At 43.3% G+C, this 19,949-nt stretch overlaps 1 protein-coding gene across 2 annotated transcripts in view; it reads right to left on the minus strand.

Moving 5' to 3' along the window:
• LOC146203437 (GPI-anchor transamidase-like) overlaps positions 1 to 19,949 on the minus strand; it is a 44,291-nt gene that overhangs the window by 5,884 nt on the left and 18,458 nt on the right. For both annotated transcript variants that reach the window (XM_084588772.1, XM_084588773.1), the window contains exons 5-8: positions 17,107 to 17,203; positions 16,146 to 16,263; positions 14,839 to 14,949; positions 11,864 to 12,036 (exon numbers count right to left, since the gene is read on the minus strand). In XM_084588772.1, coding sequence (XP_084444898.1) covers positions 11,864 to 12,036; positions 14,839 to 14,949; positions 16,146 to 16,263; positions 17,107 to 17,203 — 499 coding nt within the window. The remainder of the gene's footprint in view (positions 1 to 11,863; positions 12,037 to 14,838; positions 14,950 to 16,145; positions 16,264 to 17,106; positions 17,204 to 19,949) is intronic.

A 19,949-nucleotide genomic window follows, 5' to 3' on the forward strand; every position in this document is an offset into this window, starting at 1 on the left:
AGAGAAGAAATAGTTATTTTGGTGCACACACAACTACAGCGAAGTTGATGACCAGGTTGACGAAGGGCTGGTCTGAAATCGCAGTATGCAGCAAAAAGGGCACTGAGCCAATAAAATGATAACAGAGTGACTACCAGCATATATGCAGCGTGTGTTTCTGGCCATGAACAAAAATGGCAGGGTTTTCGGTTAAACCAAACAGGATGTGAGAAGATTTTGCGCAGAGATGAGAACTGATTGCAACGACAACATGCAATGCACAGCATAATAGTGTGTTGCAGGTTATTGGGTGATGAGCTGCTGTGACAGTTACGATGTTCCATACTTGCTGGTTCAAATCAACTGTGCTCCAGCATTTTTTGTTTGCTGCTTTTTGCCATGGAGCTGGTCATGCATCCCAGGAAAACACAGTCGCTATGGCAACTAGGCTGAGCCACAATGTCGACAATTTTCTTACTCTGGGTAGGATGGCTGGATGAGTGTTTTTGCACTAAAAGCCGGCAGCGTGAAGGTAGAGAACCCGCTGCTTTTCTAACTATTGTTAAGAATGTGTTATCATCATAGCATTTCTCAAGAAGCTGAGTAATTTAACAGCAGAAATGCTTGAAATCGAAACACTGGGACTTGCCCTACTTACTTTGTAAATGTGTAACAATGACTCTGATGGTGTGACCCAGTTAAATTAAGGAAGGGCAGCACTATTGATGGCCAGACAACAAAAAATGTCGTACTCCAACCTTACTTAAAACTTAATCTTAAAAATACAGATCTACCGTATGATGTCAAATGGAAGTCTTAAGAACAAAACTTTATCTACACATTTTCTATGCATACAAGAAAGTGCAAAACCCACAGGAAATAGAATGCATATTCAAAATGTGCTACAACTACTAGCTTATTAGATTTCACACAATTTGCTCAAAGCATGAAAAACACGCAATGAAGCTATGAAAATGGTGGTTAGCCTCTTCAGTTTGAAACTGATTTGCACACCACAAAAAGTTGATAACAGTCAATTGATTACACTTGTCAATCTAGCACACACATCACACAGGCATGAGAGATACCATTATTAGAATACTCAAAACCATTTTTTTTTTTTAATTTTGGGACATTTGCAAAAAACCATTAAAACATGCTGAATGCATACAGAGTCAGATAACTTTCTGATCATGATCATTAGCAAAGCCGCACAACTGAATCTTGCACCGCTCACATATACGGAGTTGCTTTGGAGATTGAAGAACATCTATCAATTCTTAATGAAAACATCAAGCTCTGTTAACTCGAGCAGCTACAACAAACCAAGTTTCCACATTTGTTTTAAAAGTGCCTCAAGAGACTAGTGAAAGCCTGCCTATGTTGTCAACAGCAGCTGCCAGAATTTTCAATTTATGGTAATTGCATCTGTGCATGCAGTAAATATTGTTCTGTATGACTGTTCCCCATAAAACGGCAACCAAAAAGCAATCCTTTGCCAAGCATTCCATTTGTGCTATGTTGTAGTCTCCTTTACAGGGATACTATAAAGTAAAAGCTCATTAATTTGAACTTTACGGGACCAGAGAAAAAGTTCAAATTATCGAATAGTCTCGAAAAAAACTGACAAACATTTGCATTACCGTAAATTTACCTATTTACTCGCGTAACGAACCTACCCACCCCCAATTTTTGCCCAAGAATTAAAAAACAAAACAAAAAAACATCATCATGCTGCACAAGAACGTTCACATGTCATCTGGCATCAGGGCACACTTCTCATTTGTGCCCTCAAGCGCACGTGCAACCCAACGGAACCACTCATTAAACATTGTTCCTTTCAAACCTTGTATAGAAAGCTTTAAATTTTCTTTTTTCCCACTAACTGTTGAAATTTGGAATCGATTGGACGGCCTTCTTTGTTCACTTGTAACTGGTCTTACTGGTTTATGGAACAATTTACAGCTGGTAACAGTTGGTTCCCATTGACTTTTTTTTTTTTTTGTAGGGTTTAACGTCCCAAAGCGACTCAGGCTATGGAGACCCATTGAGTTCCAACTCAGTTCCCATTGGTTCCAATGGGAACTCGGTAGGAACTCAATGGGAACCAAGTGGAAATTGTTTCATAAACCAGTAAGACCAGTTACGATTTTCAACAGGCTGCCAATTGAAGAGTTCGTTGTTCAGTTGCCTAACAATTTTACCTGTTGATCTGCTTTGAATACTTCTGTTATCTATTTTTATGTTACCAATGTCATTTGTTTCTACTATTGTATTTACCCACTCCTATTATGTCTCCCCTCCAAGACAGCAGTATTTGTAAATAATAAATAAAATAAAACAAAAAAAAAGGCGTCAGTCGTCGCCGCATACTTTCGTTACGTGCCATCACAGTCCACAACGCATTTGAGTTAAGATGCTTAACAGTGACATCACGGTGTGTTCTTTTTGATGTTAGCTCTAGCAAGGAGGGGGAGGGGGGGGGGGGGGGGGGAGGGGGAACGAACTTGGCGGAGTGCCAGCGCTTGTCTGGTTGTGTAAGCCTCGTTTTCAGTAGGTTCGCTTTATTATGCCATCGGCAATTGGAGCGGGCGCCGAATTATTGGAGCGCACGACAGCAGCAAACGCTTTTTGAAGCAAACAATGCTAAAAGCCTGACTCGTTTACGACTGATGGGTGGAAGGATGGACGACTTTAGCAAAAAAAGAAAACATTCCGCGTAACTCGGAGCAGCCGTCCGAAGCCATAGCCTTTCATGGGAGCTGGGACCGCGCCGACAGTACTTATCTGTATTTCTGAATTAACAGGGTTCGAATTAACGAGTTTTTGGTCCCAAGTCTCAGAGGTTGAGCGGAAGAGTAAGCAGGCAGCCACCGCCGTAGTCGCCAACCCCTACCCTCCGGCCCCACCGGCTGCCGCGCTGGTCATGGCGCCATTTAGGCTCTACCCACTTTTCCATAGTTTTACCTGGTTTCACCTTCTGTCCCCGTTTTGGACGTGCGCAGCCTCTAACTATGCCGCTTGTAGGGCCGCGCTCGAGGCTAATCACTTGCAGGTGCGCGTCTCTGCATGCCGCCGCCACCCGCCTGTTTGCTTCTTGTATTGTGGACGCAGCCCCCTTCTACAAGCGTGCCGCGTGAGGGGAAAGCCGACCGGACCATCGGCGCCGGATTTGCGGGACCGTTTTAGCCCGAAGGTCATTCATGGGGAGAGGCGCAGCGGAACGTGCTGCCGGGTGCTTGCATGTATGGCACCCTTCGTACTGGCCGGCAACGAGCACCCAAATGACCCTAAAGCCTTTTATTTTTTTTACACCGCGACTTTGAGCAGTGCGAAAGGCAGTCTCGTTTATCTTGTCCGCAGATGCGACAAAGAGTGCCCGAAGGAGCACTCAGGATTTGACTCAGGCATTGTTCTCAGAGCAGGCAAGCCGGAAGCTCCCCTTTAATCTGGTGCCGGGCCTTCAGCATGGCGGCTGCTTGATCTTTCCCTTTCCATGTCGTTGCTCGTAGTGGTAAACACGGGTGGCGCGGGGCAATGCACTGTTGAAAGGATTTAGCCAGCAGCGGCAGCATGGATGGGGCGGCGGTGTGCGGGAGACAAGTGGGAAGAAAGTCTCCCGAGAGGAGAGGGTTCGACACCCTCACCAGGGAAAGAGTTTCGCCGTGCTTTGTTTGCTGTAATTTGTATTGCTAGTGGGGCCCTGGGTTAGAGGCTAAGGCCAACCCACGAGGCTGTGCCCATCTAGCATATTTCCTTATTGGACAGTTGATGTGTGGGGCTGGCCATTGACCGCCCCTATTTTTTAGAGCGCAGCTCTTTGGCGTCCGTTCCTGGGTTTCGCGTCAACGTCGGCGTCGGCCTCGTAACCAGCTCCGCCTCCCTTTCATCCCCCCAACGCTAGCAGCGACCGACTGATACCGCTGGATGCCGCTGACGCCGCTAGAGAGTCAAGATAACGTGACTGCATAGAACACCGTCGCCGCCATGCAGAAAGAGGAGGGGAGGGTCCCCCCCCCCCCCCCCTGTTCCTGTGTGGTGGATAGGGTGCTCTTCAGTTGCCGACGCGCCGGTTATTTCACGTAGGCCCCAGCACGTCGACGAATACGTGACCACCTTCCCACGGCTAGACCTGGTTCTTGGCGCTCCGGAAGCGAGGGTATCATATTGTTTGCGTCGGCATCGGCGGCGTTGTCCCTGAAACCAACTCCGCAGCTGGGGTTGACTCACTATCGGCGTCAGCAGCATCAATCAGTCGCTGCTATCTCTTCCCTCCTCCCTTTATCGCGTTGTCCGCTTGCTGCGCGCGCTTCTGCCCCCATCGTCTGCCGCTGGGTGTACACGCCGCCCCCCTCCCCCCCTCTTTCTGCAAGTCTCCGGTTGTCAAAGCGCCGGCTCGAACTTAATTCCTTTCTTCGCTCCTCCTCCAATGCAACCCCTGTGCGGTGGCAGAGAGCCAGATCGGTGGCGGCGGATCTGTATATGTGCACCGCCCGAGCCGAAATTACCGCTGCCGTTCGCCACTGCGAAATTATCTGCCAGTTCTTTCTGAGCCATGAGCGAGACGACCGGTGGAAGTCCTCCGTTTGCTGCTGCTGCTGCTAAACGAGCTGCCAGAGCAGAGGCCTAGTGCCGTCGCTGCCAGAATCCAGAGCAGTAAGCGAGGCTGAAGCAGAAGCTGATCGCCGCCGTCGAGAAGACCCTGCCGTTCGCACCGCCGAAGCGGAGGCTCATCGCCACCGTCGAGAGCAACCAGGTGTAAACGAGGCTGAAGCAGAAGCTCATCACCGCCGCCGAGAAGGGAGTCTTTGTTAAAGGAATACGTGTGAAAAATAAAAAAAAAAATTCTGTGATAGCGCATACACGTGTTGCTCGATTTCTTTGCCTCAATCTATCGAAAAGGTGAAACAGCTTATTTGCTGCGCTCAAATTTCGCATTAGGAAGTAACGTAATCGTCGGTAATTTTTTTTGTTTTGTGAAGGTGTAAAACGGGACGTGATCCAAGAGAGTTCAGTCTGAGCTGGGGCTCAATGCGTAGGCATGTAACGCGGCTGTTCTGCTTAGGCTCTAACCAGTTAGGTCGAAGAGTAAAGTAGAGCAGAGTGTTCTTTTTGTAAACTCATTTCAACTTCCAGTTTTACTCTCTGTATATATATGCTCTACCATCATCACCTTCAAGTATGCTTCCTGGTCTTCTCCACGTCTAACTACATAACAGGAAGGGTTTAAAGAACCTTCCGAAGAGGAACGAACAACAAATTCTACTCCGCTCTTTCGCGGAGGTGTTTTTGGCCAGGTGCTGTGCGCCACATCGCCCATACACGGCGGCGCATACTTTGAATTATTCGTAACGGAACTGACTCATGTTCAAACTAACAGGCTTTTTTGTACACAGATCTCTATGGAGCTTGGCCGGACCAAGTAATGTACAGTCAAAACTCGATTTAACGAAACCCGATTTAACGAAAATCTCGATTTAACGAAGGTATCCTAATTCCCCCTCAGACGCCCATAGGGTTCAATGCTTTGACTAACCCGAAATAACGAAACCGATTCCGTGATCTATCCCGTTTTAACGAACCTTTTTCAAGAATAAAGGTGAAAAAGTGTTAATTTTTGGTCTATTTTGTAGACAGCACCCCAAAAGTCAGCGGTAACAGCGCGGAGCATTTTCATCCTGTCGCTTTTTTCAAACTGCGCGGCGCAAAACGAGTTTTAATTTTGAGTCGAGCTCACGAGATGGCGCCAGCAGTAAAAAAGTTTCGTGCCACATTTCATAGATGGCGCTGTTGCAATTCGCATGTTTTTTTGTGTGTTTGTGTGTTCTGCTCTGTGTTCGCTCTTGTGCAGATTTCCCCGTGCCTTTGAACGCACGTCTTTGTCAAGCTCAGCTTGTTAGGCCTCCATCAGTCTAGCCTTGCTATCGTGAACGCGGACGTGGTGTGTGCGAGCAAGCGCGCCGCTAACCCTCCTGACTAGCAGATGGAGCCCTGCAAGAAACGAAAAAGGCTTACCCTGGACGAGAAAGCGGACATAATTCGTGCCGGCGCACACGAGGGGACGGAAGACGCGCTGGACGCACTTCAGACTTACGAGAAATCGGTGCGGCCGTTGCTCACAAAGCGCACGCAAGCAAAGATCACCGACTTCTTTGGCGAAAACAAAATTTGTAGTCCCCTCGGGCCTTTCTTGTCGAGTAAGAATTTTTGTTTCTTTTCATACTACTTTTAAAACGAAAGTACTGTTTAAGCGGGTACGTTTTAACGAGGTTTTAGTGTAATCGAATGTACTGAATTATGTGCCCAAGAAATGCCCCATTCAATTTAACGAAGTTCTCGATTTAACGAAATAATTCACGGCTCCCCTCAACTTCGTTAAATCGAGTTTTAACTGTAGTTCGAATTATCCGAAAATTCGAACTGTCGAGGTTCAGATTAACGAGCTCATATATGTTTGATTCCAGGAACTCATGATAACAGCCTTGACATCATGTTTGCTGTGTTTTATGCGTTCTATACTATTCACCGCAAGCAGACAAATGTGCAGTGCCAACATGCTCAGCCTTTGAGTAGGCAGTGGGTGAGGGAAAGCATGATGGAAGCTAGGAGGGGAGAACAAGGCTTGATAACCTTAATTCTCAGAAATGATATTAGCATATGTCTAACACCATAAAAAGCTCTACAAACATACAGCTTTTGTGGAGTTTAGTGCATTATGCAACATAGTGTAAACATTACACAACTATTAGGTACTTTCTCTGGTGTTCCCTGAAAGATACCACACACAAAAAGCTCAACCACTACATTTTCAAGAACTGAAGATGTGGATCACAAATGAAAGTGGCATGCACTAAGATGTATAGCAGCAGTTTCAGTGTCAGATTCAAAACTGCAAGTACTAGTAAGCTGTGGGGCTTTACGCTCGCTCTTAAGTAAGTCATGAGCTATGAGGGACAGGCTCACTTTAGTGGAGGGCTCCTGATTAACTAATACCGCTGTCACACGGGCATTTCGAAGGCCCTCGAACCGATTGTCTATCGACTCGAAGGCCTTCGAACGCTGTCACACGAGCTTTTCCAATGGCCAATCAGTCGATAGTCTATCGAGTCAACGGAAGAGCTCGGAACTCTATCGACATCTTGAAGGCCTACGAACGTCGTGCCAGGTTGCTAGCGTTGACCCAAGGAGTGCCACGCGCACTCTCGTGCATAGCGCGTTTACGATATTAAAACTTGAACAACAGTTATTTCATATCATTAATTTACGTGGTAAAATATTAGTGTGCGTAATAATTTAAAAACAGTATTATTGTTTTTTAAAGTGCATTATTTTTGTACTCTCTATGACAGTAACCTGCGCCACCAAGAAAAGCAAACAATGAAAAGCAGAGTCATGTGAATGTCAACGCATTTAAAAAAAAGTTGTCCTTTAATAACAACTAAACACCTGCAGTTACTAAAAATGATAAGAGTTATATTTTATTTTGCATTTATAGAAAGATTTTAGTTCTTTAAGCAAAACCGAAAGCAACGATGGAAGCGCCACAAAAGTTTGGCGTCAAACACCAGACCTATATCAACAGCCTTCGAGTTTTACCATGTAGCAGCGGCATAACTCCTTCGAGTTTGATCGCGATTGAAAATCTTGAAGGCTGTCGACTCAATCGCCTTTGAAAATGACCGTGTGACAGGGGTATAAGACCACCTAGGGGCTCTTTAACCCATTATAGTGCCGCATATATTTTTTGCAAAAATAATGAAAAAATCCTTAACGCATGTATATTTGAAATGCACAGGAATTGTTTCCCAAAAAATTTCACAATTTTATTGCGAAAAATCACTATCAAGCCTCTTGATTTCTTTTTTTTTTTCGCTTCATCACATATACTGGAGTCAAAAAATTGCGAAGCCTCCAAAAGATAACGAATTCAAGGTCCTGGCTCGCGGCCTCATCTAATGGACACAGTTGAAACTGCTTAGGTGTTGAAACCTTGAGATAAATGGCATCATAAAGTGGGACTTTTGTCCCATAGTCCTGCAAATTGTTAATGTGCACTGACATCGCATAGCACATGGGGGCACTAGTATTCTGCCTTCACTGAAATATGTCCACCATGGTCAAGATCAAACCCACAACCTGGAGATCAGCAGCTGAACGTCAAAAGTACCAAGCCATCACAGCAGGTCGGTACCACAATAGCGTATTTACTCAAATGTAATATGACCCCGAATGTAACGCAAAGGGTGACTTTGCATATTGCCCAATGGGAAGAAACAAAACCGTGAATGTAACGCGTGATAAGCGCTTGAAAAAGTACCTTTAATAGACATTATCGCCATTGCAGTCTAATCAAAAATGCTCATTCGTCGTCGGAGGAGGACGAGTTCTCGGAAACCGAATCTTCCTTTTTTTTTCTCGTCCTCCCAGACGATGTCGTCCGAAGCATTTGCGGTAAGGCTCACATTTAAAAATCGCCTCCCGCTGCATCCGCCACCCACGTAAGGTAGATTAGTAACATCTAACCGTCGAGTTGCCGCAGGATCTCCGATTTCTTCTGCTATCAGAATAGCTTTTTTTGAGGCAAGCTTCGTACCACGCACGGTGCGTTGCCAACGTGCGAAATGCGATAACAACAAAAGTAACCACGCTAATCCAATGCAAAAGATGCGACAAGCAGGTGATCAAGGTGACAACGGGATTCCAAGCTATGGTGCTCTAGAATATGGGTAGTGGGTTCAGGGAGTGACCGTGGGTGAAGCGTCTCGTGTCGACAACTCGAGGTGGTGCCACCAGAACATGGTCTGTATGAAACGCTGCGCGCTCTGCGTAGAATCGGTGGAAAAATAAACAAGGCTCTGTATTTAACATATGTCCTGTAAATAGGTTCTGTACACAGGGAATATTGGCGAATAAAGAGTAAATGTCGTAGCAAACAACAGCCAATAGCGTGACGGTGCGAATGCGCGGCCATGAGAATAAACCTCAAATGCTTCGCAAGGCTGATCAAGCTCTATTGTAGTCATTCAGGGTCTACAGTAAAATAATTGTGACCATGGGTTAATGCGCATTTCAGTCCCCTACCCTTTCCCCGTTCTTGGAGGCCCCTGCCTCGTCCTACAGTGCTATTTGAATATATATTCCCAATTTTATTTGAAGTGTAGAACTAAATTTTTAAAAATTCACAGGTGGTCAATGAGGTTTGTCAGCATGTTTATATGCGAGAGTACTATACAGCTTGCTTAGTGATCATGTTATGTAAAGAAGGGGCATTTATTGATTCCCGTTTGCTGCAGAGACCCCGTATAGTTACGGCGCTCAACTGCTGAAGCCAAGGATGCGGGATCAAATATTGGTCGCGGTGGCCGCTTCTTGATGGAGGCGGAAAGCAAGGCTCCCGTGTGCTATGCGATGTTGGTGCACATCAAAAACCTCAAGTGGTATAAATTTCTGGAACCTTTCCCTATGGAGTCCCTAGCTAGATTTGGTTTCTGACATTAAACTCTGCTAAGCCAAATGATTAATTTTTGCTTCTGATCTCTGATCGAGCTGTGACAAAACCTTTTTTGGTGGTTTTGACCGTATGGGATGTCTAGTAGCCATCGATGTGCTTTCATGTGATTATGTCGAGCTGAATGGGTTCTACCTTTGCGGTCAGAGAGTGGGCGCCAGCCTGCCAAAGGCATACATGTGAACTTTCGAGGCTGCGAGGCTTCAAACTGACAGTGCAAGGGTCCGAGTTCGACTTGCATCTCATCCTTTTAAACAAAAGGAGCTGGCCAAGCTGGCAGCTCCTTCCAATTCAAAAATACCATCTGATTTCGTGACATCGAACAACCCGCTGACCAATCACACCTTCGGCAAGTTCCATGAGTGAATGAGAAATGTTCAGCGGAGCCCCATTGCACCTCCAACCTATTGCTGCCCCACCATGTCAACTACTAATCGCGACCTTCCAAAGGCATAGCTTGAGTTTTCAAGGCTGTAGCGGTCCTTCAAATGAAGGGTCAGTGTTTGCCACTTGCCAACTACCACATATCAGAGGTATGCTAGTGATTTTTAGAAGCTGTGAGGTTTCAAGCCGCTGACGCCAATGCCGATGGACAATTTGACACGATGTTTTTAGCTTTCTCTTGCAGTGAAAGCAAGCCAGCATGCTCATAATTGTTTACTGCTATGAGGCTTCAAAGAGTTTAACGCCGCAGACGGAGGCTTTTTTCGAGATGGGGATACTAATTACGCTCTTGCGCTAAAAGAACAAAAGCTATCAATAGGATTCACGCGACAGTAATGCATTAGTGTTCACTTTAAAGAATGTCAATGCAACCTGCGCTTAGATAAGGAGACAACAGGGAACTTGCATTGGAAGGCGTCACAGCGTTTTTCTATTTTCCTCTACGAAAGCTGGAGAAAGTGAGCAATGGAACTCTTTCATAGAGGTAGAGTATGTACGTTGTGGTGGTGGCAGGCAAGAGCAATATTTTCGTTTCACGTATTGTCGCCGTTAGAAGAGCATTTTCTAGAGTAAATCAGTTCTGTATGTGTTGTTTTTGCTTACTGATTGTAACCGTGAACTGCTTTTCATTTTCTTTTTTATCTGTGAATCTTTAAATATCTTGTATTGCCCCTCCTGCACGGGCCAAACTATTGGCCTGCAGCATTTTCAAATGCATAAATAAATTATGCATTACGTCTACCCTCCACCCTCTCTCCCAACAGTTATAAACAGGGTTTTACAGCAAACCATGAAAACTTCTTGCTCACCCATAAGCAAACTCATATTCGTTTTTGTAGGACCCTGCACAACTGATCAGGCTCAATCAAAGAAGTCAAATTAGGCGGGGTCCCATCTCTCCGCTCTAGTTTGCTCTATTCATACGTAGCGGTCAAATTTTTATTATATATTATTCCATATATTAAGCATGTTACAATGAATGGGCACCCTTCCTCAGCTGTTGAAGACGAGGCGCTGGGCTGCAGCCTCCTCAGCCCCCTCCTTAATCCAGCACTGTAGGTAATAAACTTCCGTTCTTATCCATTTTTGTCCAGAATGTTTGATTCAAAGCCTTGTCGTCTCGAGAAAGTGTTCCATGGTTTCGCATGCATCCCTTAACTGACACAGCAAAGAGCAGTGGCTGCTCACATTTCGTCCACTATTATCCTGTTTTGCAACCAAGAGCTAAGAAACATCGTAGATGCTGACTATTTGGCTTCGCCTTAGTTTTACAATGCTGCAAAGTAAGAAAGAACCGCAAAGCACTACAAACACAGCAACGAAAAGTTGCAGGCGACTTGGTGGCACCCGGCCACGTGGACAGTGTGGGCGTGCCGAGCTACAGCTCATGCTAGTGCAGTGTCACCGCATACATCCGGGACCTGTCAACGCTCGCCACCTTACCACATCGTATGGACCACGCCGTCTGCTGAACCCACTACCCATATTCTAGAGAACTGTATCCGAGCCCACGAGCAAAAAGCACACCGTTTTGACTTTCGATGGATTGGAATTTGGCTTCCCTGGTACCCATGTTGCCAACATAACATCGTAAAATGGCAGAAACCGAAACAGAGTGGTGGCGGATTCAATATGGCTGCACCCCGACGCTGCTTTGGGCCAACCGAATTGCAGTATTCGATTATGACAAGAGGCTGGACTTTGAGAGCCAAAAATCATTTAAAAAAAACTCTCATTACACTCGAGTAAATATGGTAAATGCAATAAGACTATGGAAGACAACTAGTGACTCTCACATTACATTCCGTTACAAGTCACAAGATACTGTTTAAATAATAATGGTGAGATCAGTCGGCATTTACGGACACCAGGATAAGGAACAGTAGCGCATGCAATATCAGTTATGCAATAAAAGTGAGCTTCCCCACTCACAGAGCTTGACTTGGCGGTGGCAGGGGCCTCAGGGTGACCTTGTGGCGAGTCAGTTCTACATTGCGCACACTCCCGAAGAAATCAGTCAGAGGCACTTGATCCAGGTTACGAGTAAACAGGTCCTTACGTGAGACCGCTGTTGATATGCACACTGACTTGGGGCAAACACGGAGCTGCACAAAGAATGCCGCCAGCATATGTAGTGAGAACACCAAATCAGCAACTTCACGCCACCATTAATCTAACTGCACAAGATAGAATGTACGCAAGTGTAATACGTAGTCAGCACTCCAGACCTACGAAAAATTCAACATTGGAGCAAAAATATGTACTCTGACTGAGAAGAAAAAAAAAAGCACCATGTCTCATTACTAGGAACAATATCACATCATGTCTCTGCTGCGTTGTAGCAGGCAGCATCAAGTGCTAGCCTACGTAGCACTATTTTAAGGAAGCAATAAACGTGATCAGAATAAAAGTAAAAAAAATAATATCTGCCCAAGACAGAATCATTTGCAAGGCCTTTCAGAAATATGTGACAGTGCTGACTGGTGACTGCAGATTGAAAAGAAACATAGAATGATGGTTTATAGGCTTTATCATCTTTGTTACACAGTTGGTTCCTGCTTTAGTAATAATATTTTAATTGCAGCGAACTTCCAAGTTAGCAAACCCTTCAATGCAGGAAAACCAGAAATAGCCAGCAAGACTCTGGAGCTTCTCACCAAGTGGAATATGCTCATTAGCTCATTAGCACAAGACTGTTTCAAAAAAAAAAAAAAAAAAAAAAAAAAAAAAAAAAAAGATCTGCCTCAATAGTATATGCAGGCCATAAGATGAAATATGAAAAACAAAATACAAGCAGTAATTATTTTTCAAGGATGTGAAAATTCTCACATTAAATGTCAGAACTAATAAAATCAGCAACATTGAAGCCCCGCAAATTATCAGATAAACACCTGAAGGAACGTGGAACTAATTTCCAAGGTGTGTTATTACACTTGAAATTGCAAAAAAATTAATGCTACTACTGGCGGCAAAATGTGTCTGTATAACAATGGTGGACAGTGTGCTACCCCACCTAGTGTTGCACAAAATATTATTTACCATATTATTTACCACTTTTGCACCGTGGCAGTAAAGACCATATTTGCAACATGAAGGATGTGAAATTCACCTCAAAATAAAGAAACAATCACTTCTAGCTGCAGCATACTCTTGGAAAAAGCTGTGAGTTTGCTTTTTATGCACTTGTGTACATAGCTGGTGAAAAGGTTAAACGAGCCTAAACCGTCCCCTTGTCAAATACTTAAGACACCTTGAAGACTGCAGTGTGCCTTTTGGATGATCTCAAGTTTAACAGTACAAAGATAACTGCCTTGTTCTTGCAAGGAAAAGTTAAACCGTTAACAGTTTACAACCTGAAAATAGCATTTCACAGAAAATAACTGCCTTGTCCTAGCAAGAAAACTAAAACTGTTACCAGTTTAGAATCCTTTCAAGTGAAACCTTTGGCAGTGCTCATATCATTTAGGTACTTCTCCAACCTTTGGTTTCTGCGCAAAAAAATGAAAAACCAACACGGCCATGCTTCTGGCTGCAGTTCCGGTAAACTACAATTCTAATGATATTATTAAGAAACAATTTTTAGAGTTTTTCCATCATATGTACTGAATACACATAAACAAATTAAATGCAGAACATTTAGCTTTCATCACTTCCCTAAACTCAAATTCTTGCTGCAGTTTTCCCTTGATTTCTGCCTAAACGATCACAGCCCTGATTATACAGTAAGGTCGCTTTTTTGTTCATTTTATTTCGCACCAGCTCTAATGCAAAAGCCTGCCCAAGAGTTGGAATCACAAAAAATGAATAAGCACTTTCTTTCATGACTCATGTGACCTCATCTGTGATGTCACAGCTGTCATTCAACAGTCAAAACCAAAACTGCAAAACGAAAATCTCAGCTATAAATTATTTAGCCAGCATTAGTGAACTACATGTCATGATTCATGTGCACTATTATCTCATGAACTATTCAAGAAAAAAAAGATTCATCCAAAACTTGGTGTCTCTGTAAGTTGACAGAAGCCAGACATTATTTAAATCAAAAAGCAAGACTGCTTCCAATACATATCTGTACTAAAGTTCAAAACATGTTGCTATTACCAATGTATAAAACTAATAAAAACAAGCAGCTTTGCTGTGGCCATTCAAGATCCTTTTATTTCAGTTGCATCTCTAACCCTTGGATAGTCTTGCAGCGAATTAGCAACAAGTTCCTAGTAATGTCCACTATTTCTTTTCTATCTTAGTTGTTTAGTACACCGACCTCTTAAATGCGGTGTATCGGCAGCCTGTGCAATGTAAAACTTCGTTTTCGTTGTTGCAAAGCATGTGCCTGCGTTTGCATGCCACTTGAGGAAGAAAGTAGTGCATGCCAAACGCTGTCAACAATACAAAAGGTTGCTGCTATGTGGCTACGTATTTAGTTCGAGCCCATCAAGAGGCTTTAGTGAAATGAGTAATTCAATGATGCAAGGTACAACAATGCAATGATGCCAAGCCACATCAGTTGCTTGTACACAACTCTTAAATCTCTTGCAGAATATTTCATGCTTCATCCAGCTAAAATTCCTTCCACCATCATCATCTATCTGAAAGATTGTCAATACAAACAAACCCAATGGGCTTGACAGACACAGTTGCTTAGATTTAGCATGAGGAGACATTTACATTCCAAACCTGCTAAAGAGGTGTATTTAATGCATCTCATATTATGTTTAATTGACCAAAAAGCTCAACTTGAATTCATACAAATAATAAATGCATAATAATTAAAACGCAGGGTTGCTTCACTATGAAATTCCATCCAGGCAACATTTCCTTCTTCCACTCAAACTTCCTTGATACAAAACTCCACTGCAGTTTGTTGTAGCAAGTGGCAAAAGAGACACCATTGATGCAAAACTCACAAATTGAGCCATTGTCTTGGTGTTGTTTGTGGTGACCTCTTCAAGGAACATGAGTGCATAATAGGTGTACCGGTCAATTACATACACTCCTATAGTTGGGTCACCGTGGTGCTGCAAGCAATGGAAGGAAGCAATGGCACAGTAAAGCCTAAGTAACTCACATTGGTAAGAAATAAGCAGTAAAAAAGAAGCAACATAAAATAAAAAGGGCAAACAAGTGCTGATATACACAGAACACTAAGTATGTACACAAAGTGTGGCTCTGGGTTGCAATTTTTCTTGCTGCATAGTAATGTGCAAATACCATTCAGACTCCCAATGCTTCTGTCCTGCATGAACAGTGGTAGACAAACAAGCAATAGTGTTCTGGCTTCGCTCTCAAATTGCCTTGTAGAAAGTGAAAAGTGGAGTCTGCGCCTGCGTTACAAGACTGCTGGTACAAAGACACACACATATGTCACATGCTTTGATTTCTACTAGAACAGATTTGAATGCATCTAAAACAGCTGAGCACTCCATTCATTTCCATCTCTGCCTGTTCACTCTCAATGTTAAAAACACAGTATGCTTCTGTACTTGCATTACTGGATTAGTCTTCAGTAATATCTAGTGCCACAGCGTTTAAAATGAAAAGGGCAGAGAATACTGTTATGTCCATGACTGAGCCAGGCCAAACAACAGTAGCAAGCAGCTATCCTTTAAGATTTGTTGACGAACTATGATGCACATGACTACCTTTCCGCCACATGCTAGAACCAAAATAAAAATACCATCGACAATGCAATTACCCATGTCTCCACAGACTTAATATCTCCACATCACAAAAGCAAGACTGCTAAGAAAGGAGGACTAACTAATCTCCCTGGATGAGAGGGACAGTCGCTATCCAAGAGCTAATAGGTAAGGTATAAGGTCTCTTTGCAGCCTCTGACTTTGTGATGTTGGCAACACGGTTACTCCCCATTTGCTTGCCTCTTTTTCACAAGACTTTTCGTTTGACTATTGACGTCAGATAAGAGCACCTTCTGAGCTACACAAGGGAAGCAAGATCAATCCTCTGCCTAGTATTATTGTTTATGCTCCTAATATGCTTTGTTGTCGGCCTATTTTGCCCAAACAAACCATTACGGTGACTTAATGCATCATGGGATAAGGACTTAAGCAAGAACAAGAAACACCAACATGTGGCTGGTACAGAACTCTGCCTTCCAAGCTAGTCACTCACAACTTTAGTAAAAAGCTAAGTCATCTTTGAGTGATGGCCCACAGTCACAAAAAAAAACCATGTTTGCTATCAGAAAGCTCACCGAGAGAGAGTCTTCACCAATCTTGCTGCTAGCCACAGCGAGGATGTTTGGTGAGTAAAATCGCTTGAACATGGACTCTGCCTGGCATGTGTCTATCATAAAGAAAATCTCATGGTACCTGCAAGCATACAAGCACCAAGAAATACTGCCAAATTCCATCCAGGTAAACAAGAGGCAATTTCGTACCACTGTCAGTGTGAAATCATGCTAACTGTTGGCATTAGAACATGCATGCATATCATGCGTGCGCGGTACCACAAAATTACCTCCGCACACGCACCATAAATTACTGTGGAAAGTAGAGCCAGCGAAAATGTGTAGCTTACTGTAACACAAAAAATCTTTGGTCTCTTTTTCTAGTGCTGTGCATCCTCAATTGCGAATGCTAATACACAGGAAACGTATATATATTTATATATATCTATATATATATTTATATGTATAGAAATATATATAAATAATATGCTGGTTTAGTACAGTAGCCTACCGATTTTTTGGATTCCAATAATTCAGACTTCATTGAGAAACCGTCACGAGCCCCATAAGAATGTGTACATTTTCAGTACTGAAATTTTGGCTTCTATGGTGTCCAAAAGTTGTTTTTTTTGGACAAAATTTGGCGGCAGCAATACTGTGGAGATCATTGTTTGGCCAAAGTCTCATTTTTTTTCGGCATGAAACAGACGCAAGTGGGCATTATTGTCGCAAGCAACCAGCTTTGCGTAGCTGTGAAGCAGGGTCATTCGGACGGACTAGCTCATCGTTGTCATTTGAAGCAATGGCAATAAAGGAATGTGCAGCCTTGTCATCACGGTAGCCTACAATGAACGCGCAATCGGACTGAAAATGAAACATGAGCACCATCCGCTGAGTCTCGCTCCGACGCTGTTGCCGCTGCCTGTCGGGCAAAGCAATGGGTATTCACTTACTAAATGTCTGCAATGATGCAGAAAAAACCTACCTTCGTTTTTGCCACATTTGCTCAAATGCATCAGCCAACTCGACATTGGTGACTTCTTCAGAGTCTTGAAACTTGAGAAATCCGTCTCCACCATGGCCTGAAGCAGGCACCAAAAAAAAAAAAAGGATTCTCAGGGCAGGACAAAGGCATAACGAATGCTACCCTATGACCATAGCATATGGCACTTCACCCCCCACCCACACACACTATAGCATTTCAACATCAAAACTCGATTGCAAGGCTCTTTAAAATGATCAAATACTGGACCCAGTGTGCCATAATATGGTGGTTTCCATGGCTGGAAATGATGCTAATATGGCTTTTTTCCAGTGTAACACTCGCAGCAGGTCTTGATCAGGCCAAAGCAAAAAAATGACAAAAGGAAGGTTCTACCTGACAAACTAGTATTTTTCTCGAAAAGGTAATATCAGTCACATGCTCGCATCCCTTCCCCAAGATAATCATGCAACCAAGGCTCAAGGTGTCATTTTGTTATTTCCAATCCTTTGATGAGGGTGCATGCAAAGTCGCAGTCCCCATGCAACTGCAAACAGATTTCTTTGATCATACCGTTTGCAAAACTGCCCACAGGGCCCATTTATTAAAATCAGATGACCTGTCTGTGCCAAAACTTGGAGATAGTATATAGACTGCCACACTACTTGTAGAATTCAAATGAACTACTCAGTCCTGATCAAAACACAGGCATAGCAGAGAAGTAAAAATAGTTGTAGAATGCCACCGAAAGCTCACAGCCTAGCTGTCACCATTGTGAAAGCCTGCTAAATCATCTGGTAACCTCTGCAAAGTGGCCACTGTGGCAAGCCAGGTTTCAAAGCGAAGCATCCCAAGTGGTACAATTAAGGAGTTCCAAATGGAAACACTGTGGCAGGATAGCATATAGACTGTCACACTACTTGCAGAATTCAAATGAACTACTCAGTCCTGATCAAAACACAGGCATAGCAAAGAAGTAAAAATAGTTGTAGAATGCCACCGAAAGCTCACAGCCTAGCTGTCACCATTGTGAAAGCCTGCTAACTCATCTGGTAACCTCTGCAAAGTGGCCACTGTGGCAAGCCAGGTTTCAAAGTGAAGCTTCCCAAGTGGTACAATTAAGGAGTTCCAAATGCAAACACTGTGGCAGCCATGGTAGTTCATCCATACCAGCTTGGACAACTTTTGCATAAGCAAAGTGGCATTAACAAATTAAGCTTGTACAAACAACAATGAAAGTTAGCCATGGAGAAGTAGGTGCTTCCCAATTCGTTTTTGCTCTAAATGGTACAGTATATGAAGTTTAACATTCCAAAGCGAGTCAGGCTATGAGGAATGCCATGGTGAAGGACTCGGGTAATTTCAACCACCTGGGGTTTCTTTACTGTGCACTGACATCGCACAGTACATGGGCACTTTTTCCGGCTCCATTGAAACACAGCCACCACGGCTGGGATCAAGCTCGGTTCTTGAGCTCAGCACCCCAGCCACTAAGCTACCATGGCAAGGCTCCTGAATTCAAGTGCTTTTTAAAGGACAACTGCAACAAAATTTTAGCCTGGATAACATACCTCTAAATATGTTGGATATGTCATACAACTAATCGTAATGAAGTTCCATGTTTCTCAGTAATCTAGTACCATTGTTAAGTGCTTAAAAAGGTTTGCAAAAGACTATTCGTGCACCTGGTGACATGATGTGTAATTGGGAAACTTGCCAGAAATCTAGATCTAGGACCAAGGCTTGCTTAGCAGCAAGTCACAAAAATGACATAACTACAGTGCCCAAATGGTTCTGAGTATGTCCATTTCTATGTCACTTTTGGCTCTTGGTGATGGCCACCTTTCATACAGTTTTGGTTCAAAAACCAACTGTTTTCGCAAGCGATTCCCGACACACTGCTGTCTATGACAAATGTTGTATTTCATTTTCCTAGCTTGATGTACTGCTAGAAAACAAATTCCTTCTGTGAAGTGAAAAATTTTGTTGCGGTGGGCCTCCAAGATGCACAGAATCTCCACACAATATGCATTCTAACAATGTGCGAATAAAACCCCATATCTAAATAGATCTATTCTATAACTTCTTCCAGCACTGCTAGCTTGTTGGCATTGAGATTTCGTATTTAGTTTTATGAGGCCTGTTTCATGCGATACTGAACTCAATCTATACAATATGAATGCATATGAAGAAATACACAACACAGCCAAGTGAAAGAACCTACGATGGAAGCTAGCAAATAAACGATTGGAAGATTGGTGGCTTAAAAGCAAAAAAGTGAGATAATATTAGTAATGTAGAAACAAAAATTCAATAAATAGAATGCTGGTATAGTTAACTGATCTAAAACAATAATTAAGATATAAGGAAAAATATGAGCATGATAGCAACTGCCACCACCCTGTTTCAAAGGTGACGCTCCTATATGCCATCCATCCATCTATCCACATAGAGATGCAGACTTTCATATTCAGGAAAATCAAATAAGGACAATTTGTACTCTGAAAATATGCCACACAAAAGAACTATCTAATGAACATGCTCCTCTGGTGCCAAACCAGCAACACAAACCACAAGAGCAAAGTAAAATAACAATATCAGAAATTCCACAACCGTCAACATGAAAACAAGCCCTTATGGACTGCCCTCCCCACCCCAGAGAAAAAGTGTACATTCCAGATAACAATTATGGGAATGATACCTCATTTACAAGAAAAATTATATTATGATGTACATAAGATTTCTGGTTCAGCAACCCGAGCAGTCCAGTTACTGATGGTACAGCTTTAGCTTGACATTGCATAACACACATGCATTCTCACTCGATTTCTTATCAAAACGCCACC

Source organism: Amblyomma maculatum, chromosome 1 (genome assembly GCF_055883805.1).
Source record: "Amblyomma maculatum isolate TAMU_Amacu chromosome 1, ASM5588380v1, whole genome shotgun sequence".
NCBI classification, from domain to species: domain Eukaryota; kingdom Metazoa; phylum Arthropoda; class Arachnida; order Ixodida; family Ixodidae; genus Amblyomma; species Amblyomma maculatum.